A 24,147-nucleotide genomic window follows, 5' to 3' on the forward strand; every position below is an offset into this window, starting at 1 on the left:
TCAACCCAAACCCAACGGATGGGTTGCTTAATTACCGTTCGTCTTTTTGCTTCGTCAGCAAGCGACAATGATAGTCAATCGCCGGGCACCAATCGTGTTGGAGCGCCCAACTAACATGGCCTTGCTAGACTGCCAGGGCGCAATGCCCTCCTTGACCAATACTACTTACTCAAACAAGATGGGTACGGTATCGAACAGTACATGATAGGAAAATGCAAACGCTCTGTCGCTCCGTCTCTTGGTTTGGTATCAGGTAGAGATGTGAAAAAGAGGCCCAAACACGCGTCACCTGCCCATCATCAGCATCATGGGGACGCCATCAGCCATCGCAGTTCGTCGCTAGTTCTAATTTATGCTTGTGTTTCTCTCCGCATCAGCACAGGCTTCTCGAATCTGCGGGCGACCACTGATGCATCCGGGTAAATGAGGCGTGCTATGTTCTCACTCGTCACTTTCGATATGTGGGGGTTTTCGGAAAACTTGAAGATCTGGATCTATTAGTTAACCTGAATGGTACATATATGTATAATGATCGGGCTCTGATTAGTACTTCCATCTGTAGGTTCGCGTAAAGCTGAGGAGGTTACAAGGATCACCCCGAGAAGGCTGGCATGCTAGTTTATAATACATCTTATTGATGAATGGAACTTTCATCCTAGTCGAGCCTCCTAGGTTGTCTTTTCAATATCTCTGAAGGCAAACCTACAAGCCACAAAGTATCAACTACCTTACCTATGTAGAGCAAGGATGATGTATTCTGGGGTTGAATGTTTATGCATAGCTGAGATGTGCTACACGTATTTAATAGGGTCGTATTGTGACCGTGAAGGTGCTCCTCTGCATAGTATTAGATACATGTCTATATTCGAATGCGCCGTCACGCCGCAGAGAAGGTTCAGAGTGGGAATATCAGGTGCTGGTGTGAAGATGCGAGTACGTGCGTCTCCCCTGACCGTCGTCAGCGTGATGAGTGTTTCGATACCAGCATCTAGAGATACCAGCAAATAAAAGGCAGATGAACGATCAACCCTATTACATACGCCGCCACCCAATACTAACCAACACTGCTTTTCCTCCGGTAACAACCATGCTGTTATTATATTGCTTTTCTACGGATTAGTGATATACCTACTACATACTGTGCGTATGGCCCTTGCCGCCCCGGCATAAGTCCCACCGCACGTTACCCAATAACACGATCTCCAATCGAAGCTGAGGACGTATAAGTGGTACAGAATGACTCGCAACGCCTGACACATAATTCGAAGATTAACAGACCCGATAACTCTTAACCATTCCTCTGCCTTCCTCGCTTAGAGCACCGATTTCATCTACACGTGCTTCGGGCCGACAGCCGCAAGCTTTTCACTCGGAACTGGTGGATTTTTGGGTGAGCCGGCGGGAACAACTTGTTGGAAGACCTACCAAGGAGGCTTCTCGCCCTGCCATGCGCAATCAACTAGTACCATGTCGGCGCGATCTCGATCGTCTTCTCTATACTCTGCCGTGGGTCAAAAGAACTAGGGACGTTTGTGTCAGCATGCGAAATGAACGGCGCCATACGGGCTATATTCCTACGTAAGTATCGATTATTCAACAGGGACCAGGTGTCCGGAATGATTCCAGCGGCACTTTGACATGTCTCAACGGCGTGCCGGACCTCGCAGATCGTTGCTTGCGATGCCATTACCTCCATGCTGTCTTTCTTACTAGCCTGTGAATGGCTTGCGTTAGATTTAATGCTAAAGGTGGGAGAGCTTGTCTCGTTTACGTGAAACCGTCACAGCGTTGTAACTGTCTTTGCATTTTTAGGGCCTATCCGCCTTGATAGAGTCCTACATGTACATTCATCGGAGTTCTGGGCCTCATAACTCCCCCACGACCACTACAACCACATTGATTACTTGAATGTTTCCTAGAACCTTTGGCTCGGGTTCTAGTTCGCTCGTAGCTTACTCTAGAAGCTTATCGGCCGGAGGGTAATCATTTAGTTTTCATTAGTGTAGACTGTTTGCACGCCCCCTTGAAGAACGGGTTCAAATATCTCACACGGTTCAAATCCAATTGGCCATTTGCTAGCATACGCCTCGCAACTCGCAAAGGGGCGCTGACAAGTAGCCCTCTTTAGCTACCATTCTTTGTATTGTAATCTAACGAACTTTCAACTATTGCCCTAGGGTCTGCTCCCCGGCGCCTTTTGTGTGCAATAAACGCCTGATGATACGATCGATCCATGGCCCCCGCCTGTCTACCGAAGTATCGGGTCGATCTCGCCCAACCAAGAACATCCCTTTCGGACTTTAGTTCCTTTTTTCTCACCCGAATTCGAATTCCCAGGCGCAGTGGATAGGGGGAAACGGTCACGTATAAACTTCAGAACCAACATGAGTTTGGGACCCTTATCCCACGCGCAAAAGCATTGGATTGAAAATCCTTAGCATCACATGGGTTCTTTTTTCGCAACGTTACATATGTTCTTTCAACCTTGAGACGTCACAGTAGTGGGCCAGGATTACGACCGGCGAAAAGAGTAAAAAGATGATCTTTCTACTTTTACCATAAGTCTTTCTTAATTAGGTCGTTGTCCACTCCTATTGACAGCAGGTTGGCCGCCGAGAACGAACTATTGAGTCGATGCGAGCAGTACCTAGTCGTGAACATAACAGCTAATGACGACGGAGAATCTCCTTGCTCTCCAGTATATGCCGCAGGTGTCAGCAGCCGTGGCGTTCAACCATTCCACTGGGCTCGAAGTAGTGTGTCCCAGAGACGCCACAGTCGGGAAAACGTCTACTTTGACCTAATCCGTAAGGCTACTGGGCTAGTGGAGGACAGTACTTGGCCAAACGTGCTCAGCAGGGAATTGCCTAGATCCTGCAGGGGTCTTCTTGTGACTTCTCGCATTAGATCGGTAATGTATGTGAGAAGATCCAAGTATCCGACCCTGAGCCGGTCCAAGGGACCAAACTCCCTCCCCATGATGACAGTAGATTTCGAATAATGTAACTAACGATTACCCCGATTCATTTCGTCACTTCTTATAGCTTATCTAACTGGAATATCTGAAGAGATTGCATAGCAATTAAAAATAATAATATAAGATGAAATATCCGTGTAACAAAGGAACAATACGAGCATGTATCAGAAATATAGTTCAATAAATACCTATTATCACGCGTATCCCAACTAGTCCAGTGGCCGTCATTTAACATGATCTCGAACTTGTGCCAGTTAGGTAAAGGTTGCGCATAGCGAAGGGATTGGTATACCTTCTCATTGTTGGACTAACCTGGAAACCGGATTACGGCCCTGATCAAGATGAACCCTCTCCTTTTTTTGGGAGAGCGTGTCCAGCTACCGAGCTGCGGCATGTTGTCTTGTCGCCCAAGGCCGCGCCGACGCAATAAGGGCATGTGTTACATGCCATGTATGCACACATCACCGTCTTCGACATTGGGTGGATGAAGATTCCCTCACCGCATAATACTACGCTGAGTACGTGTACGTACTTCAACTCTTGTATTACTGTATCTAATAAATCGCCAGCAGCGCCTACGTACTAAATAGTGAAGAATGGCTATTTTATTACTTTATACCTAATTCACCTTGTCCGAGTTCAAGGCCGTTTAGGTGTCCATTGAATATGGGATTGTCCAGTTTCTCCCCTTCCCCTTCCCCTTCCCCTTCCCCTTCCCCTTCCCCTTCCCCTTCTTGGCTGCCCCCTTCTCGTCTTCGATTTTTCCTTCCATGCCCTTCTTTCTTTTCCCACTCCAGCCCGTCCCAGCCCGTCCCAACCAGTCCCAACCAGTCGAGGGCTGCAGTATAAGTGGCGTCGACAAGGGGGTCCCCCCTCCTCTTTTTCGGGAACCCTTGACGTTACACGACAGATGGACCGCATGCTGTATGTCTGTCGTTTATATCCCTGGTAGCTTGCCTAGACTTTGCAAGTCCGTTTTGGACCACGGTTGCATGACCCCGTGTCTGAGATGACGCTGGGAAGCGAGCACATGGTTACTATGTACTAAGTTACCAAGTGTTAAGCCAACAACGGATCAAGTCAGCCATATTATTTCCCCTCCCGCCTACACGCCTACACGCCTACACGTCTACGATAGACAGGTAGACGGGTTTACAGGTAACTGTACGGTGGAGTTAGCAAATGTAATTGCTGCAGGTCGATCCGAGAAAGAGGGGTTTCGGTGAAACTACAAGTCTTCGAGAAGGTCAGAGGGTAGGGCAATTATAACCGCAAAAATAAACCCTGGGTACTTGATCCTATCACCTATCAATGGAAGCTTGTAACATGGATCTCGATTGAGATGTGATGTCGAGGGCAGCACTTTGCGCTAAGCCTTTTATTTTATTTCAGCAAAATCTTCGGGGGAGAACGATAGCAAGTAGAGAGATGCCACCACCAGCCAATAAATACATTGCATACACATTATATACATTACATATACGTTAAGTACTATAGGTAGTATGTAGGCGTGTAAGCATATACTCATCTTACATATAAACCTACAGATTAACCTAGGTGGTATACAGCTTATACAGACGTGTATATACACAAGGTCAAAATAGGTAAGAAAGGTATATGTAAGTTACCATTCTAAGATTCTCATCAAGAGCATCTTCCCCACTCGCCTCCCCGCAACGGAGGTGCCGCTGGGGCGGTCGTTGCTGTCCCCGACGGGAAATTGAATATTCTACCCACATTCATGTATATCGATGTATATTCCATGTATATATGTAAGTCTTATATACGAGCATGTACTCGGTTACAGGTAGAAAGCTGGATAAGGTTAGCCATGTGCGGACGGCATAGGTCGTGTAACGTCGCTAAAAACGGCTCATCTATTACATACCTAGGTAGTCTTTTGCTCCATCGAATCCCTCTCCTTAAGAGTACTCCCCTAAGTACCAGGTATGTGATAAATGGAGTAGATGTACTAGATATGGTAAATAATCCAAACGACCGGCGAGTACCAATATATCTACATGTCTACTAGTATACCAGTAACGCCATCTCTTACGCGTCACCCGCACTGTACGCACTACATCAACCTCATATCAAGTTATTTCGAACTCGATGTTTAGACACAACATAGGGCAAAAGACTAATAGGAAAAACAGAAGACGGAAAGCAAATATGATAATGCATAACCGTTGAAAAAGACCGCTTATTCCGCTACTCTCCCTGTCACTCTCTCACCGTCTTCTACTGCTCTGCGCGACAGAAACACAGCGCCATGCTTAGACCCTCTACATTAGGTAGCCAGAGAACTAACTAACCCCGTTGCTTATCTCACAACTTGTAAACGAGTAGTACATATCTACCAGGTACACATAGTCGTAAAAGAAAAAGAAAGAAAAAAAGAAAAGAAAAAAAAAGGTCGAGGACGCCTTCTTTCGTCCCCGCCAAGCCCTCCCCCGAGAAACCGTGGTAATACATGCCGCGGCCAGATAGGACAACGGCATGCAAGCAGACGCACAGAGTTGGCGCGGTAAGATGCGGGAAAAGGAAACAGAGCGGAGAGAAAAGACAAGATAGTAAGTAAGGCATCATCATCATCATCATCAGCCAGAGTAGCAAGAAAGTGGGCAAACGCCGATGAGCCAACTAGCATCACCCAGACAAACGCAGCGATCATCTCCTTCGCTATCTCACGCCATTGGCCCGCCTAGTTGCCGCCGGAGTTGAGGAAGTAATTGGATCGTATTGTGCAAGATGTGTTCGTAGCGTGCAGCGTTATGCACTTCCCCTTTCGTATCTAACCTTTGAAAGCCACCATGACGGTTCAATACGTCATATTCTCATAACATCTTCACATTGAACGCCGAATAGGTCAACTGTCACCTAGATATCTACTGTTATACGCTGGTCCAGATACTGGCCGATATCGAATAGAATCATCGGTAATTATTACTAGGCCTACGGCTAAATTTCGTGTGCTCGGAAACATATCTGACCTAGACTACTCCGAATAATTCCCCTTTTATTATTCTTTTAGTCCGCTATTGCTTTTTCTAACGTACGTATTCTATATACAAGCTACGCTCCTACAACACCTACTTAACTGGATGGATGATTCAATTTTTATAATAACTCGATGCTCACTTGGGGTATGTGATAACCCGAAAGACCACAAACGGCCCACCTAACATGACGCGTAGACCTACTCTGTATCTAATCCAGCTTGTTTGACCAAGCCGTAGAACACACCTTGTTTCTTGATAAGCGTTTGTGGTGTATCAAACTCGACTACCTCGCCCTTGTCGAGGACTACTACTCTGTCGCTGTCGAGGATGGTGTTAATGCGGTGGGCAACCGTGATGATGGTGCGGTGTGAGAAGAGCTCCGAGCGTAACGTATTCTGTAGCATGGCGTCCGTCTCCACGTCGACGGCTGCTGTCGCCTCATCTAGCACGAGGATGTTAGACGGTGTGAGCATCGCACGTGCTAAAGAGACAAGCTGCCGTTGACCCGCTGACAAGTTCGATCCTGTGTAAATAAGCGTGTTAGTCCAGCATATCAAACACGACAACGTGATCCCAGTTGTGGCTAAGTGACTGAAATACCACCAGGTTTTTGCAAAACCTGGCGATTATGCAGGGGCCTTAGCTGAGAATGGGCAGAGGGGCAAGTAGGCAGTAGATTATCAACATGCCAAAACGTGTCTCACTTGCCGCCGTACGAGGACGCACAGCTGCAAGTTGCCGGAGGGACAGGGAGAGAATAATCGACTGGGGAGTAAGAGCCGAAAGAAAGCGTAAACCACCGACGTACCTCCTTCATTGATCTTAGCCTCTAATCCGCCTTCCATGGTTGCTACGTGCTCCTTTAATCGTGCATGATCTATGAGAAACGACATGTTAGTACAAATGAGATGGTGGAAGATGGTTGGCCTAGACCGAGCAACGCGGGCGCATGTGCTCTCTCCGCCCTGCGGCGCGAATCGGAGTGGGTGGGATTAATGCGACACTCACCTAGAACGCTCCAAAGTTCTGTATCGTCGTGAACATGGCCTGGATCCAAGTTGTCCCGAACCGTACCCTCGAACAGAGCTGCGTCTTGGGGAATAATGGCAAGACGTCGTCTCAAGTCTAATAATCCAATCGTAGATGTGTTGAGATCATCTATGCTTATGTTACCAGTGTCCGGCTCGATCAGACGGAAAAGGGACAACGTCAACGAGGACTTGCCAGCTCCAGTTCGTCCTACCACACCTATTTTCTCATGAGACTTGATATCCAGGTTGATGTTCTTCAGTACCAAGTCTAAGCCCGGGCGATAGCGAGTACTGAAGTTGTGAAACTTAACAGCTCCATGCGCGGGCCAGGCGACTGGAGGCCTGTGTCCGGGGATAATCTCGGGGGCTTCGCTTGGTAGGCGTGCATACTCGAGGACTCGTTCTACAGATACAATATTTGTCTCCACTTCCACCGTTTGGCGAACGATCCAGTTTAATGATGTTGTGATCTGTAGAGCGTACGACATAGCCAAGCCCACCATTCCAGCGCTTAAACCGCTATGGTTCGTGACGGAGATAATGGAGAATCCCGCGGCACCGAGGATAATAACGGCACCGAGGAACTCTAATCGGATCGCTAACCACCTGTTTGAGCTGATGGACGGGAAGTAGGCTCGCAAATTTGAGTCAACACGCCATTCGTTTTCTAGCTCGAAACGATCCTGCTGTCGGTACGCCCGGATTGTGCTGATGCCGCCAAGTGACTCCTGGAAGTGTGCATAGATGGGACTGCGGCTGACACTATCCAATCGCTTGAGTTCTCGTGATGTTCTGAGATAGTACCGCTGCACCCAATAGTATACCAAGCTCAGTGGTATGATTAATGCGACGAAGACGGGAGTGCTGACGGAGATGACGACCAGTGTGAACACGGAACGAGCCAGATTTACGAAAAGCATGTTGAAGGTTCTGGCTAAGACTTCATCCAGCTTGTAGATATCGCTCGAGAAACGATTTAAAATTCGACCTGCTGGGGTAGTGTCGAAGAATGACATCGGCGACCTAAAGATGGCCGTCGCCATTCTCTCGTGAAGTTTTCGCGAGGCTTCGATGGAACAGAATATCCACAGGATCAACGTTTGAACGACGGTCAGCGCAGAAGAGCCAACACCAAAAGCGAAATAGATACCGAGGTATTTTCCAACCTCAGGGTTGCCACCGGCCTCTCCGTTCATCTCTGCCCAGTTTTTCAGCCAGACGCTTCCGCCTGAACAGCTGTCAGCAATTACCGTACGTATCAATTCAAGACTGCCTAATAGAGGCAGGATTCGAACTTACCGATCTGCGCCGTTTGAGCCGTGATCAAAGTGAAAAGGTAAATGCCCACAGCGACCAGGTTACTGGTCTTCGCATATTCCATATAGACTATCAACAGTCAGCCTTCTAATTTGATACTACGCGAAGAATCTGCGGACGGGGAACACATACCATCCCATTTTACTTTGCCTTGCTCCGAATGCTCTTTAGCTTGCTTGGTCTTATAATTAGGGTCCTCCTCATCGCTGAGTTTACCTCTGGGTCCCCTAAAGCTGGCTGCACTTGCGCGTCTCAGAGTTGACATACTGCCTGTTCGATTCTGCGCGGCCGAGCTTGTAGAAGGTCCAGTTTTGATGGGTGCCAGTTCAGCAATACCTTCCTGAGCTTCTTCAATCTCTTCCTTGTCTTGATTGCTGTCTGGTTCGATATAAGTAGAGGTTTCACTTCCTGAGCCCTCGGGGCTAGATGCTGAAGAAGCCGTTCCAGATTCCTGGCCGGAGGACTTGACGAGCTCTGCAATACCCCCTCTCATAGCCATCAGTTGGCGGAAAGTACCGCTCTCGACGATCTCGCCATCTTTAAGCTGGTATATGTAATCGGCCTCGGGGAGAACTGAGATAGCATTGGTAGCCAAGATTCTGCACTTAGAACTGAGGAGACCTCTTGGACCTAGTACGTGATCGATGATATGTCTACCCACGTGAGAATCTACCGCGGACAAGCAGTCATCCAGAAGGTAAATATCAGCCCGTGCATATACCGCTCGCGCCAAAGCGACTCGAGCCTTTTGTCCGCCGCTCAGGGAGATACCTCTCTCACCGACGACGGTTTCATCCCCGTCGGGCAGTTGCATAAAATCAGCAAGTAATGCGCATGCCTTAACCGTCTTTTCGTAGAAACTGGAGTCGTATCGATGCCCGAATATAATGTTCTCCTTCACAGTTGCATTCATAATCCACTGTTGCTGGGCGACATATGCTATCGAACCATGAACGCGCACTTCACCTTCGATCTTCCACAAATCGCCTAAGATACTCTGCAATAGAGAAGACTTTCCAGAACCAACTCTGCCAACCACGCACGTAAGCTCCCCTTTGCGACTGCTGAAATCAATGCTTCTGAGAACATTCTTCGTCTCGTGGCGATTCCACGAGAACGTCGCGTTCCGGATAACGACCGCCTCGTCGCCCTGTTCTTCCGCCGGCGGGCCAACGATGATGGCATCGGGCTGGATCTCTTCTGCGATGAAATAATCCGTCAGGCGGCCGACCGCAACGCTAGCTTCGATGATAGATGTGATAACCATGGGGAGAACAGCAAGCGGGAAAGTCAGAAGGTTGAATAGAGCCAAGGCGGGAAACACAATCTCAGTCGTCAATGGAATATCGTGTGTCCAGACGAAAACAGCGAAAGTTGAGCATGATACTAAAAATGGAGTCGTAGACCAGGTGAAATTGGCAAATGCTTGTCCGGCACCAATTTTACGAAGGTTCTTAAGTTCGAGATCATTTCTGACAAAGTTTAGTTTGTTCATGAAAGCTGCGCTCCAAGCATAGAGCTTGATACTTTTCATATTGTTGATAATTTCGGCAATTAGACGACTTCTCGCATCCTTGTTCTTCATCTGAGTCTTTTGTAGGCGCTTCATATATCTTGCGATGAAACCGTTGATAGGAATCATAACGATCATCACACCAATGCCAGAAAGCATAGACCAGCCTACAAGCTGATATAGCGAGATCATGCAAATCGTAATCTGGAAGGGAGCGGACCAGAGTTGTTGCGCAAACTGGGTTAGATCTTGAAGACGCTGTGCGTCGACAGCCATATAGTTGACGATATCTCCGGTTGTCTTCGTAGAGCGCCCCTCATTCGAGAGCTTCAGCGATTTCTTGTAGATAGCAGACGCTAGACCTGACTTGATACGCATACCTGTTGCGAAGGCAAGCTGAAAGTATTGGTGCTAGAACTTGTTAATAAAGGTACTTTATGCTATCCTACACCGAACTTACAATCATGCTGGTCTGCAAACACGCGACGAAAAACATAGCAATGGCGATGGCAGCACCCTTGATAGGCGGCTGGGGCACCTTTCCTTCACTATAAGAATCGACGAAGCTAATGAGGTAACGTAGAAGTTGAGGCTGGGAGAAAGCTGCTAGGTCATTGACAACTTTGAACACAGTGGCAAGCATATAAGGTCCACCGTAGGCTTGAAATAATGCTATCCATAGATTAGGACGGGTTTTGTGTTTTAATTGGTATTTCCATGCTTTTTCAAAGCTATCTCCTGTCGCAGAGGTCTTGTCGCTAGGGGAGAGCCCCCAAAGATCTTCCTCCGTGAGATATTGCTTATATCCATGCTTCATCATTGGAGTCATCCACGAGAAAGTAAGACGAGAGAATACAGTTGCATATTCCACTGGACATTCCTCTCCTTCTTCATCTACCAATGCCTCGTACGTGCTTGTCTTCTTGGGCCAAAGCCATTCGATTCCGAATTCGATAGCAGAGAGGCCAAACCCGACAGTGTATGCGACGAAGTATGGAAGGTTGTTGGCGTATAATTGCTGAGAAATCAAGGACCTTAGCTTCACCGCATACGCGATTAGGAGAAGTAACCAATAGAACAGAGCGACACCGTTAGCATTCCTCATACGATCGTGTTCGAGCCATTGAATCGTGAAAATGACGCCGAGCGAGATGAGGGTAGCGACCGTCGTAAGGACGCGAAAATCGCCATGCCATATTCCCGGGAAGTTGATGATCTGGATGGCGAGCTGGACGGCGGCATCGGCGATGATGAGAACTAGGAGTGACTATAGAAGATAGTTAGTAAATATAGAACGCCCTTCTTCTTCTAAAACCTACTTGTTTAAACCAGAAATGCCAATCCTTAGCAACCTCAGCAGGCTTCCGTTTCATTAAAACATACCACACCGCCAAAGCTCCGCCGAGGATACCGAAGATGGCAACGGCAAACACCCATATATCGATGAAACAGGGCGTAAAATCATAGCGAAAGGGACTTAGAGGACCCCATCCTTCTTCGTTACCGCATAACGGCTGTTTGAAGTCTTTTGTCGCGCTGAGATAACCTTTTCCGAGTTCGTGGATAGGCCGGTAGCCCGTGAAGGACCCGGTCAATTGGAGGACCTGTTGAGAGTGATCACCGAACCGCATTACCGCGTTAAGTTGAGTTTCGGATGATAAAGATCATAGTATAATTGAATAGGTATTGACCCCAATTGCGCAATAAGGTACGGTTTTGACGGAAGTTAAAAGGACTGCAAATGGATTAAATGGGATTACTTAAATGTATTACTAAGCACCAAAAATAAAAGTGATGATGTCGGGTTAGAAAACTTGGTGGCGGCCTTTCAACCGGAGTTTGGAAGCTTCTACATTATGTACAATACAAAATAGTAAGCTAGCTGCCTACCAGGCATCTAGGTAGATTAGGTACTTGTTAGGCTACTATCGTATTAACGTTTTCTTTTCCGACCCGAGCCAAGACCGGGGTTCTAGAACTATGATGCACATCCACTACTAAACACTACATGTACCAATCGTACAACTACAGAAAGCTAAACCCATCTCTTTCACTTGGCACAATGTACCATGTAATGCTGGACTACTCTCCCCAAGTATTTGCATCACGAGAAGAAATAATGATGTATATGCACTTAATTGGTACATTGATATATTTTATGAGCTTATGAGCATAGAAGTGATCTTATCTGCGAAGCAATACATCTATGGGTGGGTATCTCTCAGCTTCAAAGTACTAAAAGGTGGAGCACTTAGGTACCTACATGTATTTGATAGTCAAATTCGTAGAGCCTCATGCATAGCGGATAAGGGTGCCAAGACGGAGTTAAGCCCCGCAATCCTTAGCCGACTGTCGGCGCTTTGTTCCAATGCATTGGCTGTCTAGTACCTACACGCTGTACCGCGATGCAAGCTTCCGCCCGCGATAAGCACGATAGCGTTCGTACTACGTAAGTACACACCTCTGGATAAGTCCTTTAGGTAATCTTGACCTTGAACACATTTGGTCCCCCTCCAACACTAGGTACCTCATATTACACCAGACAATATAACGACAGGTTAAAGTTGTAAGGTAGATACATCACCTGTCGTTGTTGAAGATCAAGAATAATACCCACCTGTCCTTCCGATCCAGGCCTGCGTGACTATTCAGGTAGTTGCAGGGCCTCCCCAGGTCCATGCATTCGCCGGGAAGCTCGCCACGCGACGGATCGTCCTCTTCATTTGCGACCCCGTTGAAACGCAAGCCAGCCGGTGCCACTGGCACTCATTCTCGACAACAATCCGAAAGTCGTCCCGATCAGAAGCGTACCAAACTAAACAGCACATCCGACTCAGTCGTTCCGAGAATGAGCAAAGTGGCGGGCAAATGGCCCGAAATCGTCGATCTGACGAAGCCGACTACTGCTTTCCAACCCCATAAGGGGGCAAAGAAGCTTGTTATCAAGAATCTACGGACGACCTCACGAACTAATGACCTTGAAAAATATTACGATGCCACGAGAAAAGAGTTACTTGAAGCTCTTCAAGCCATATTCGAACAGAAGCAACCCCGCCAACCGCTCGAAAGACTTTACCGAGGGGTAGAAGACCTATGTAGACATGGAGCATCTAGAGAACTGTATGAGACGCTACGGGAAAGATGCGAGACCTACTTGAAGAACGATCTTCAAAGATCTATAGTGGCAGAAGCTGGTTCCTCCAACATTGATGTGTTAAAAAGTACCTACAAACACTGGGTCATATGGAACGCTCAATCTGTAGGTACTCCCATATCATTGTGAAAGTCCTTCGAAAGCTGATATGTATATCTAGACCACAATCCGTTCCGTATTCAGCTATCTCGATCGGTCATTTTTACTAAGCAGCAAGGAGTTCCAACAGATTAACGATATGGCCATAACGCTATTTAGGAGAATGGTATTTGTTGCTTCGCAGCCGCAAAGTCCCAGCCCAGGTGCTAAGACGCTCGCCGGGATGTGTGATCTGGTAGACTATGATCGGAGAGCCGATGCCCGGTTCGATCCAGCTCTGCTACGAGATTCTATTTCGATGCTCCATATCCTAAACATCTATGGGAAATCATTCGAGCGACGTTTCCTAGATGCCTCCAAGAAATATTTCGAGGAGTTCGCCAACGAACAAAGCAGCGCATCCCTCAAATTTTATATTTCCAGCTGTGAGAAGCTCATTGCGCGTGAGGATTACCGTTGCAACGCGTACAATTTTGACAGTACTACGAAGAGGCAATTAATGGATGATGCCCATACGATTCTGATTGATAGCTATTCCGAAAAACTTCTCGACGGTGGCAGCATTAGCAAGCTCCTAGATGAGAATGCTCTAGATTCTATGAAGGCTCTATATGACCTCTTGCGGTTATCCGGCATACAGAAGAGGCTAAGACAGCCGTGGGAAGAATACATTAGGGAAGCAGGCGCGGCGATCGTTAACGATACTTCTAGGGGCGACGAGATGGTCATCCGATTACTCGAGTTCAGACGATCTTTAGATCTGATGATTCGGGACGCTTTTAATAGAGACGACGAATTTACTTACAGTATGCGGCAAGCATTTGGTAGCTTCATTAACGATCGGAAAGTTCTATCCGCCTGGAAGACTGGAACTTCCAAGGTTGGTGAGATGATTGCAAAGTATATTGACATGCTACTCAGGGGTGGCTTGAAAACCCTGCCGAAATCACTGCTCTCCGATGCCCAAGACCGTGTCGATGCCGAGCAAAGCGGACTGGCGAGTACCGGTGACGAGGATGCCGAATTAGACAGGCAGTTGGACCAAGCCCTGGAGTTGTTCCGATTTATCGAAGGTAAAGATGTCTTCGAGGCGTTTTATAAACAAGATTTAGCACGACGCCTTCTGATGGGCCGCAGCGCCAGTGCGGATGCGGAGAGGAGCATGCTTGCAAAGTTGAAGAACGAGTGTGGTTCTAACTTCACTCACAACTTGGAGCAAATGTTCAAGGATCAGCAGATCGCACGCGACGAGATGGCCTCGTATAAATCCTGGTGCGAGGGGACCGGACACGGCAAGAGCAGCTTAGATCTTAACGTGAATATCCTGTCTGCCGCAGCATGGCCAACATATCCAGATACTCAGCTTGTTCTACCTGATGATGTTGCGGTACAAGTCGAGCGCTTCGAAGCATACTATACCAACAAACACACAGGAAGGCGTCTTACGTGGAAACATTCACTTGGTCACTGCGTTGTTAAGGCACGTTTCGGGAAGGGGCCAAAGGAATTACTAGTCAGCGCATATCAAGCTGTCGTGTTGACGCTATTCAACCAAATTGAGGATAAGCCGGATGGACTCCTGACCTACCAGCAGATTGCAGAGAATACCGGCCTGAGCGGACCAGATCTTGATCGTACCTTGCAGTCTTTAGCGTGCGGGAAAACCCGCGTTCTCACGAAGCATCCAAAAGGGAGAGATGTAAACCCGACGGATACTTTCACCGTCAACAAGGCTTTCTCAGACCCTAAATACCGCGTGAAGATTAACCAGATTCAACTCAAGGAGACGAAGGAGGAGAACCAAGAGACTCACGAGCGGGTCGCCCAGGATAGACAGTTTGAGTGTCAGGCCGCGATTGTGAGAATCATGAAGAGCCGCAAGACCATGACCCACGCCAACCTCGTCGCGGAGGTAATCAACCAGACCAAGAGCCGAGGCGCTATCGAGCCGGCCGAGATTAAGAAGAATATCGAAAAGTAAGTTGTCCGATGAGCATACATGTTGCTGGATTTTACGCTAACGTCCCAACTAGACTAATCGAGAAGGATTACCTTGAACGAGAAGGAGGCGCATATACGTATTTGGCATAGATGCTACCATCCGGATACAAATTTGATTCGGTGGTTGGCTACTAGACTTGGGTTCCGCTGAGCTGTAATCACGATTTAAAGGTCCTGTCGTAGTGTGCGTTCAGAACGATCGGCCAGACTTGTTGATTACTTTAGGTACCTATGGAGCTTGTTCAGTGGCATTAGACAACTAATGAACCTCGACTTGATACGTTATATCTTGTGAAAATTAGTGCGTACGTGTGTTGGTCTTGATTATGACCGTTACTTGCTTGTTTTCTAAGCCTGCTTGTTAGAAATCCAGGTCTAATTCTTCGGTCTTGAGTTTAGGGGCGTAAATAGTGAGATCGCTTATAGTCTTCAGGCTTGGATTCATTGTACTCCAGGTCATAATATCAATCAGGAAGCCGCGCAGTAGTCTTACTGAATTGCGTACGAACATAAAGTGTCATGTCCTAGGTTAAGTATTTACAGGACTAGGCATATATTCCAATATAGACTACGAGCTTAGGGGCGGTGCACAAGTAAAGAATAGCCGCATGTCATTCAGGTTGCGGCGTATAAATTCCTTCTGTCCGATATCAAGATTTTATAATGTACAGTTCACCCACCCTAGATACCTAATCCAAACCGTTAAACAATATCCAGTAAGCCATCCAACTTACGGCTCTACGGGCAACACCTTATCGTAGAAGCCCGTAGCCCACACCACCAAACGTCCCGATTTCCTATCATCATCCGTGAAGAGTCCATTCCACGAATCCCACACTCGCGTCAGCTCGACTTTATGTCGGCGACCGGGACCCGAAAAGTCAAAGTATTCGTGTAGCGCAGAACCGACGTCCTCGTACCCGACAATATATCTCGCCATGTCTTCACCGGGACCATCTGCAGGCCACAGCTCCTCCAGGAAACCAACCTTGTTCGCGTAGAAGCGACGCGTCTCATCCTTGTATATCTGGCGCTGTAGGGACTTCGGTGATGTATGCAGAGGCGGCTCGCAGGTTAGAGCACGCGCGCGCAGAGCCGGGTAAACAAGATGAGAACGCCACGGTGTAGCGTGGCAAGGTGTCAGGAAGAGCGCGAAGAGCTCTTGCGAGAAGTCATCGTCCACGGTGATGTTTGCTGGTTGCGGGATTGCAAGGTGCTTGGGGTGAATGTTTTCGAATTCGCTACGCAGGTAGTCTACTACCTTGATAGGTGCGGCGGCGTGGAAATAGGAGAGGTAGCCGCCAATGATGATGTTTATAAGTAGACCTCCTAGAAGTAAATGTGCTCGTTTCCACCCCAACGTTGGCGTTGAGCCAGCAGAAGCAGCATTTGTTAATGTGGTGAAAAAGGACGTAATATAGGGTGCAGCCAAAATATGGAACGCCGGAAGAAGAGGCGTGATGAAGCGGACTTCCTTGTGGGAAACAAACGATAAGGCAGATATGTTTGTGAAGACCACGAAGGATAGTGCCTTTAATGCGTTAGAAGTCTCGACTGGCCAATTTGAGTTCTCCGAGTCTAGAGACTTGTATAGGCCTTGTAGGATAAACGGGGTGATCGTAGTACCCAACAACGGTATACCCTGGGAAAGATAGTAATGCCAATCATTCTGCCCATAGAAACTAGCGAGGTCCTGGGCAACGTTGAAATGCAAGAATGCTAAGGGGGGGAATGTCCACTCTCCGTAGTACAGACGGTCAGCTACTAAAGACAATCCAAGAACGAGTGACCTATAACAGTTAGATATCGCGGGAAAACATATGGTACGGTGTCGTTTACGCACCCGCAAAAGACTACCTCCCTATAGATGATAAGGACGTTTCTTAGAGTAAGTGGTGATTTTCCACTGAGTGTAGCTCTGGTCAGTGCGAGGGTGCCAATAGCCACCCATATCAAAACATTGGTTGGCCGCAAGAGAACAGCGAATGCGGCTAATATCAGGGATAATCGGAGACTACATGGTTGCGTTTTAGTATAGAAGCCTTATTCCTCAGAACTGCAAACTTACTTGTTAATCTGACCCCAGGTCTCGAAGAGGGGGATCGATGAATACTTGGACTCGGCATTTCCGTCATCTTCCGTACCTAGAAGCTGCCAGGGCCAATAATAGAGAGCGGCAGCCGTCAAGGTGGTCTCGAAGCAGTTCGAGAACGTCCTCGTCGATGTATACCATTGCCAGGGATTGACCAATGCCATCAACAGCTACGTATGATTATGAGCCACCATTGTAATAGATGATTTTGAAAAGATTGGAGTACTTACAACGGACCAGGCAGCAGCACTCCCACGGCCGTATAGTCTCTCCGCAAGCCTCCACGAATACCAATCGCTCAAGGCAGCAAACCCAGTCTGTAAGACCTTAGGCGCTGCAAGGAGCCATGTAGCTTTGGTTGCTGGAGCCATCCCTGACCCTTCGAAGTTTTGGACGACCCAATATCCAAAGGCAAATATAGTAGGGTGGATAGACGATCGAAGTTGGTGCTTCCATTCCTTTTTCAGATATTAGCTATAGGCTACCAACTAGACCAAATAGGCATCCCAAGAGCAAATAGTACGATTGTTAAGGGAGAGTTCGAAAAGGGGGCCATCCGGAAGCTACGCACCCAGGTCAGCCATGCTCCGCTATCTTCCCCGAATACCAAGTTCCAAGCTGGTTCGAGAGCTTGAAAATATTCGTCTGGCTGAAAGAAAGTACGGACACAGAGCGCGTTTACGAAACGGACGGCGAATATGACGGCCAGAGCATCCCGGGCTTGGACAGCGGCCACAGTAGGTACGTTATTCTTAGCACTCTGTGCAGCGTTTGTCTTTTTCCCTGAGCTCATCTTGAAGTCTCGTGAGTCTCATAGGGCTGTCTCATGTATCCATTTCATATCACTCAATTTCAAGAGACGGTGAGAATTGAGAACTCAAATATAAATACCTAGGTAGGTGAGTTGAGGCTACCTGGCATTTGATGTGATCTAGCAGCAATTGTCAATCCAGATTTGGATTTCTCGGAGCTGTCCGTATCGAGACCGATCGAGACATATGCATGCATTAGATTATGCATTAGATTATGCACCTTGCCTTACCTAAAGACACATGCAATTGAACATGAATTGATCTTATGAACGTAGCTTAGCGCGGACAGCTGACTGCAGCTGCGTTATTTGAGGCTTGCTTCAATAGCCGTATGATCCGATAAGAGCATACTTCATCCGATCTAATAGTAGCCCATTAAATAAATAACTTCACATTCCACATTTCGCCGCCAAGGCAAGGGAAGGCAAGGGATGATGCAGCAGCGTCGGATACCACCCCCACGAACAAAATACTGCGAATTACCATTGGCTGTCTTGAAAATAAACCACTTCTGATTGGCCTCCGATTTGAGATTGTTCGGCCATCCGTGACCTCTCCGGGCTCGGCGGTCACTTTCTTACTGCAGCCGCCTGTGTCATAATGTCGATTGCTGTAGTATACCCGGGGTCTTGCAGTTCTTGTGCGAGTAATGGCTGTTTTTTCTTTGGTTAAACTAAAAAGATTTTTAGTTTTTCTTCACTGACGAAATAGCACCACCCTTCCCTAGAGGCTAGCCCCAAGGATTAACAGTTGAAATAGTAAAAAAAACAAAACAAAACAACATTCCAAGTTCTAGTCCTAGTCTCAGTCCTTGTCCTTGTCAACGCCGCTTTGCTTCGGCAACAGACACCGGAATCTTCACCGCATGTGACCAACTTGAGACTTCAAACCCGGGCAAACTTGTCATCATCACAGCAGCCCGCGACTGGGCCAGCCGCTTCGACTTGCACTTAGGGGTTTAGTGGCTATCAGTCCGCCCTTCCTTATTACGTACCATAACTCTCTTGACTACCAACTCGCCCCCGCCTTACCATTCTTTTTATCTCTTTCCTATCTTTAAGTTCTTGGCTTTTCTTTTTTGACTTTTAGCTTCTTTCTACAAGAACCGAGGATACCCTTCAAGCCAATACTCTATTCCAGCAATAGATTGACTTCTAACCAAGTATTTCTCAAGAGACAAACAAGTATCGTCTTTTCCACTTGCTTCTTTATCACTTTTCTTTTTCGACTTCTTCTACCTTAACAGCCATGTCTCCTCACGCAGATGCTCCGACTACCCGCTTGGGTAATGGCTCGAATGGCTCGAATGGCTCGACGGTCTCGTCTAGATACCATTCGTCTTCGACCAAGGCTGCAATTCAGGCAGAGAATCAATACGCCGCCCACAACTACCATCCGCTCCCTGTCGTCTTCGCTCGCGCGCAGGGTGCCGACGTGTGGGATCCTGAAGGCAAGCACTACATCGATTTCCTCTCAGCATACAGCGCCGTGAATCAAGGCCATTGTCACCCAGAACTAGTGAAAGCTCTCACCGAACAGGCTGGAAGATTGACCTTAAGCTCCAGGGCATTTCACAATGACGTGTTTCCCAAATGGGCGGAAAAGGTGCAAGCGACGTTCGGGTACGACATGGTCCTGCCGATGAACACGGGAGCGGAGGCTGTAGAAACGGCTATCAAGATTGCAAGAAAATGGGCCTATAAAGTCAAGGGTGTTCCCCAGGGCAAGGCATTAGTGTTCGGCGCCGAGGAAAACTTCCATGGCCGCACGGTAGGTTGTCCCGCATGTGGGGTGGCTCTCATTTTTATTTTTATTTTTTATTTTTCTAACGTCATAGGTAGATGACGGCGGTGACTCTATCCACCGATCCAGAATCGAGGGATAACTACGGGCCATATGTGCCAAATATTGGGGCCATATCCCCCTCCACTGGTAAGCCTATTCGGTACAACAACGTGGCCGACTTGGAGGAGTTGCTCGAGACTCATGGGCGTGAGACTGCTGCATTCATTGTCGAGCCTATTCAGGGAGAGGCGGGAGTAGTGGTTCCCGATGAGGATTACTTGAGCAAAGTACATGCGCTTTGCAAGAAACATAATGTGCTCTTGATCTGCGATGAGATTCAGACGGGTATCGGTCGCACAGGTCGGATGCTGTGTTCTGAGTGGGCTGGCATCAAGCCGGACATGATTACTTTGGGGAAAGCTATCTCTGGTGGCATGTATCCCGTCAGTTGCGTCCTCGGTAGTAAAGAGATCATGCTTGTCGTCGAGCCTGGAACTCATGGCTCGACGTACGGCGGAAACCCATTAGGCTGCGCTGTCTCTATACGTGCTCTTGAGCTCATGGAAGAGGAGCAGCTCACCCAAAAGGCCGAGAAGCTTGGTAATATCTTCCGCGACGGTCTAGCGTCGTTTAATTCGCCAGTCATCAAGACTATCCGTGGAAAGGGACTACTAAATGCTGTCGTCATCGACGAATCAAAGGCCAATGGCCATTCAGCTTGGGACTTCTGTCTTCTTCTCAAGGAGAAGGGTGTTCTGGTAAGTCCCGTAGCAGACGCTCATCTTCATTTTTGCAACACAGTGCAAGCACATTGGCTAACTCGGAAATCAGGCTAAACCGACACATGGGAACATCATCCGGTTCGCACCGCCGTTGGTTATTTCGGAAGCGCAGCTTCAAAAGGCCATATCCATTATTGGCGATGCGCTACAGGAGCTACCAAAGATGAAGAAACATGAGGACGTCCACGTCGGACTGGAGAATTAATTTCTTGCGGCGCATTATCACTACCGACACCCCGCCATTCTAGCCCGTATGAAGTAATGGGACGGGATAGAATCGTGCATCTGGATTGGGGACGTAGACTCGATGACCGCTCGTTGGCAAGGCGTACTGCGTCGAATACAAGTGGAAAAAGGGTGGTAAGAGGGTGCGAGACCACCTACCTACATAGTAAACGGCGGACATGATTAGGGTGGTGTCCTACACGAATACTACCCTTACAACCCTGTCAAACCTATAAAATATACCCGGCAAGGTTTGTTTCTTTGCCTATTACACTACTATGTATACGGAGAGTTATCATAGATTCCTACCTCCTCGGTACCTACATAGACTGCTGGAGCACAGGTTTACAGGGATCGCTCGCGACTAAAGGATCGTGTTGCGCTAAAAGGCGGGTTTATCTGTTCCCTGGTTCTAAGTCGGCAATGCGGGGGCCGTATGCGGCAATGTGCATAGCGTGGGTAACGGCGGTTTGGTGGGAAGCATAGAAGTTACTGTTAATGGAACAGCTGATACGAGGCAGACTTGAGCGTTTTCCGTCTTTCGTCTTTGCATCTCCTACTGTATGACCATTTCACCCATTTCACTAGAGTGATTGTGTAGTGACAGCTTGGCCGCAGGCTAGCGGCTAGCCAGCTCAACTAAGTCCTACGTTATGTACATGTGCTTTAGCTTAATGCAGTAGACGTGTCTCACAATTCATGTGGCCCGGGGACTGCAGCTATCCTGCATGATACATTTGAGCTTTGGATGCTTTGGATGCTTTGGATGCCTTCGATTCGATCTTTGGCAACTTGGGAGCTCGGCATTAGTCTACTACATATACCTACATATACCTACATGTATCCTCTATGCATACCAACTTAGTAAGGGGTCTACGCGTTGCCGTTGGATCTACCTACATACACCTAATAGGCATCGTACCTAGCTAGTTAGGATCTGAATCATTATTTGCTTTTGTCCGGCTTACTCACTATATGAGGTAGTGAGGCAGTCAGGTAGTTTCATCGAATTCGTAATGGAATACACACCCTGCAAACTATTTAATATTAAAATTACCTTCCATCGGGTAAGTCAGGAACAAGACCTTAAAGCGAGCGCCAAACTCGAAACTCGAAACTCGAAACCTAAGCAAGCTAAATTCGACCAAGTAGTAAAAAAGAATGGCTTTCGGGTTTCCGATTTGTTCTCGGATCGAAAAGACGTGCATACCGCCCAGGGGGGGTTCCCACAAGAACCGAGTACGTGTAGCTTCGGTCTGCCTAAGACCGACATAAGAGATGCAGAGAGAGATGCAGAGAGAGATGCAGAGAGAGATGCAGAGAGAGTTGCAGAGACAACTGCATAATTAATCTACCTGGAAAGGAGCTCTGGAGCTCTGGAGCTCTAAAGCAACGCGTGTGTAGCATTGCCTAGGCGATAATGAAATCGAGGAGCCATGTCAATCTAAGTAGTCAAGAATAAAGTAGGTGTGTACGAATACCTCTACATACATAGTAAGAATATGTTGGTAAACTCGGTAGTTGGTAGATGATAAAACTTGTGGAAGCATGCACAAACGATTATCTCTGACGAATCGAAACAAAAGCTCAAGACTTAAGACAACTCATCAACCTTAGCGTGAGCAACACGGGCATTGCGGACGTCGCGGGCGTCGCGGGCGTCGCGGGCGTCGCGGAATATACCATGCATTTGCCATCGCTGATAAGAGAAGTAATAATTAGGTCTCTAATGTAATTCCGATACTCGACCAAAGTCGGGTCCCGGTCGCGGAACAGATAGGAAGAAGACGGACTGGGGACGGAATACGGATTGAGTACATCCATACGAGCCGCCTTTTTCAGGGTCCTTATCAATTGATTTATTACCTTATCCAAAGCGTTGCTTTGTCCTACGGTATAAGCGCCAACCTTACAGACAAGCACCAGCAAATTGGAAAACCCTTGTGACCAAGCATTAATGCTTCTCATAAGCCACTATCTGTGACATGCATACATTAGGTAGGTAGTTTGGGTGGTTTTTATTTTTTATTTTTTAGTCCAAGCTCGTGTCCATCACCTCATGATTGTGTTTACAAGCATCATATTCCCCGGCCGAGCCTCATTACGTGACCAGACGGCAGAGTGGTATTTGCAAAGAATGACGGAAAATAAGCTCATAAGCATTTCACCTAGGTTTGGCTGTAAGATACAGAAGCAATCGGGAAATAGGCGGTCGACAATTGATGATGCAATGCGTATAGTTGTTTGCGACTTGGCCTCGGATCTACAAAGCAGTAACAATAAGGAGGTAAAGAGACATGCAAAACGACGCCAAAGCACGCACCGAACACCGGCTTTGAGCTGACTAAACAAATCAACACGAATCAACACGAACCAATACCTAGGCAGTCTCCTTTTTTATACATGTGCCAACAACTATTGTATCCTAGGTTTTTGTTCCTCTTAACATGATCCTCTTAAGAAGATGCAAACAATACTGGAGTGGCAGACCGCCTTCCCCAGATGGGACTCGGAAGAATCAAAGGAAATGGTTAAGTTTGGAACGATGATCAATGACAAGTGGATACTACGACGCGTGCACCAAGAACAATTGAACGGGGAGAGAATGGAGAGGGAGCTGGTCCCACTTATAATCCATGTCTGCCATGTCCAGCATCTAGGTACAATGATACCTACCTCAATACCATAGAGGTACGAATTACCATCGTACTTGCGTTAGGTACCTCCTACATGTGCACTCCTACATGTGCACTTCGTATACCTAGCACCATACCTACATAACACAATGCTTAGCACCTAGCACCTAAGCATTTAGCGTCTTGAATACAACAGGTACCAGCATCTACCAGCATCTATTACATGTAGCAAGGCTGCTCGCCGTTTCATTCGTTAGCTGGTCCAAGAAACAGTGGGATGTCGGTGGGTCTGGGCTTAGCGGAATCGGCTTCTAGATTTGATTTGCAGCGTAAATGCTTCGGTGCCTTATCAATGTTATCATGCTGAAGAGTCACGGGTGACGAGTCTGATCTTCATTGTTCACTGTTCACCATCGCATGTCGCGAGTTCTACTTTACTTTTACCAAAATAATAGTACCTTACCTGCCTCCTCGTCCCTCCCCCTTCATCCCGTGAGCAACTTTGATTAGATCGCCTCCTCGCCTCGACCGCTTTCTTACTTTCTTGACCTTCTCCCTCTGGTCCTTTCTGTTACTTTCTTCTTCACTTTCATAATATCCCCCCCCCTCCTTTACCCATTTATTAAGGATTTACTCTTCTCTTGTATCCTTAAGTTATTATCTTGCCATTAAACTCACCCTTATCGCCCATCTATCTAAACCCCGTTCAATTACCTATTAT

General features: G+C 47.5%; 4 protein-coding genes across 4 annotated transcripts; 2 read left to right on the forward strand and 2 right to left on the reverse strand.

Annotated features, from left to right (window-relative positions):
* Nucleotides 1-6,854: 6,854 nt before the first annotated feature.
* Nucleotides 6,855-11,728, reverse strand: F4817DRAFT_343961 (ABC transporter type 1, transmembrane domain-containing protein; the record flags this gene model as incomplete). Its single annotated transcript, XM_049304080.1, has 5 exons — nt 11,160-11,728; nt 10,301-11,107; nt 8,460-10,251; nt 8,310-8,396; nt 6,855-8,238 (listed from the first exon to the last, which is right to left on the reverse strand). The coding sequence occupies exons 1-5, from the start codon at nt 11,469-11,471 to the stop codon at nt 6,857-6,859; spliced, it is 4,380 nt and encodes a 1,459-aa protein (XP_049157131.1). The 5' UTR covers nt 11,472-11,728.
* A 789-nt stretch (nt 11,729-12,517) lies between these two features.
* F4817DRAFT_317896 (Cullin-domain-containing protein) lies at nt 12,518-15,184 on the forward strand (the record flags this gene model as incomplete). The annotated part of the gene is made up of 3 exons (XM_049300861.1): nt 12,518-13,099; nt 13,155-15,070; nt 15,127-15,184. The coding sequence occupies 3 exons, from the start codon at nt 12,518-12,520 to the stop codon at nt 15,182-15,184; spliced, it is 2,556 nt and encodes an 851-aa protein (XP_049157132.1).
* Nucleotides 15,185-15,578: 394 nt separating this feature from the next.
* On the reverse strand, nt 15,579-18,620 carry F4817DRAFT_185549 (glycosyltransferase family 22 protein). Its single transcript, XM_049298403.1, has 5 exons — nt 17,758-18,620; nt 17,417-17,644; nt 17,163-17,356; nt 16,938-17,108; nt 15,579-16,884 (listed from the first exon to the last, which is right to left on the reverse strand). Exons 1-5 carry the CDS (start codon nt 17,977-17,979, stop codon nt 15,825-15,827), a joined length of 1,875 nt encoding a protein of 624 aa, XP_049157133.1. The 5' UTR covers nt 17,980-18,620; the 3' UTR covers nt 15,579-15,824.
* Nucleotides 18,621-19,246: 626 nt separating this feature from the next.
* F4817DRAFT_360095 (ornithine aminotransferase) lies at nt 19,247-20,770 on the forward strand (the record flags this gene model as incomplete). The annotated part of the gene is made up of 3 exons (XM_049306237.1): nt 19,247-19,768; nt 19,840-20,541; nt 20,615-20,770. The coding sequence occupies 3 exons, from the start codon at nt 19,247-19,249 to the stop codon at nt 20,768-20,770; spliced, it is 1,380 nt and encodes a 459-aa protein (XP_049157134.1).
* Nucleotides 20,771-24,147: the final 3,377 nt, after the last annotated feature.

The sequence above is a fragment of the Daldinia loculata genome (assembly GCF_022478755.1).
Source record: "Daldinia loculata strain CBS 113971 unplaced genomic scaffold F4817scaffold_40, whole genome shotgun sequence".
Lineage (NCBI taxonomy): Eukaryota > Fungi > Ascomycota > Sordariomycetes > Xylariales > Hypoxylaceae > Daldinia > Daldinia loculata.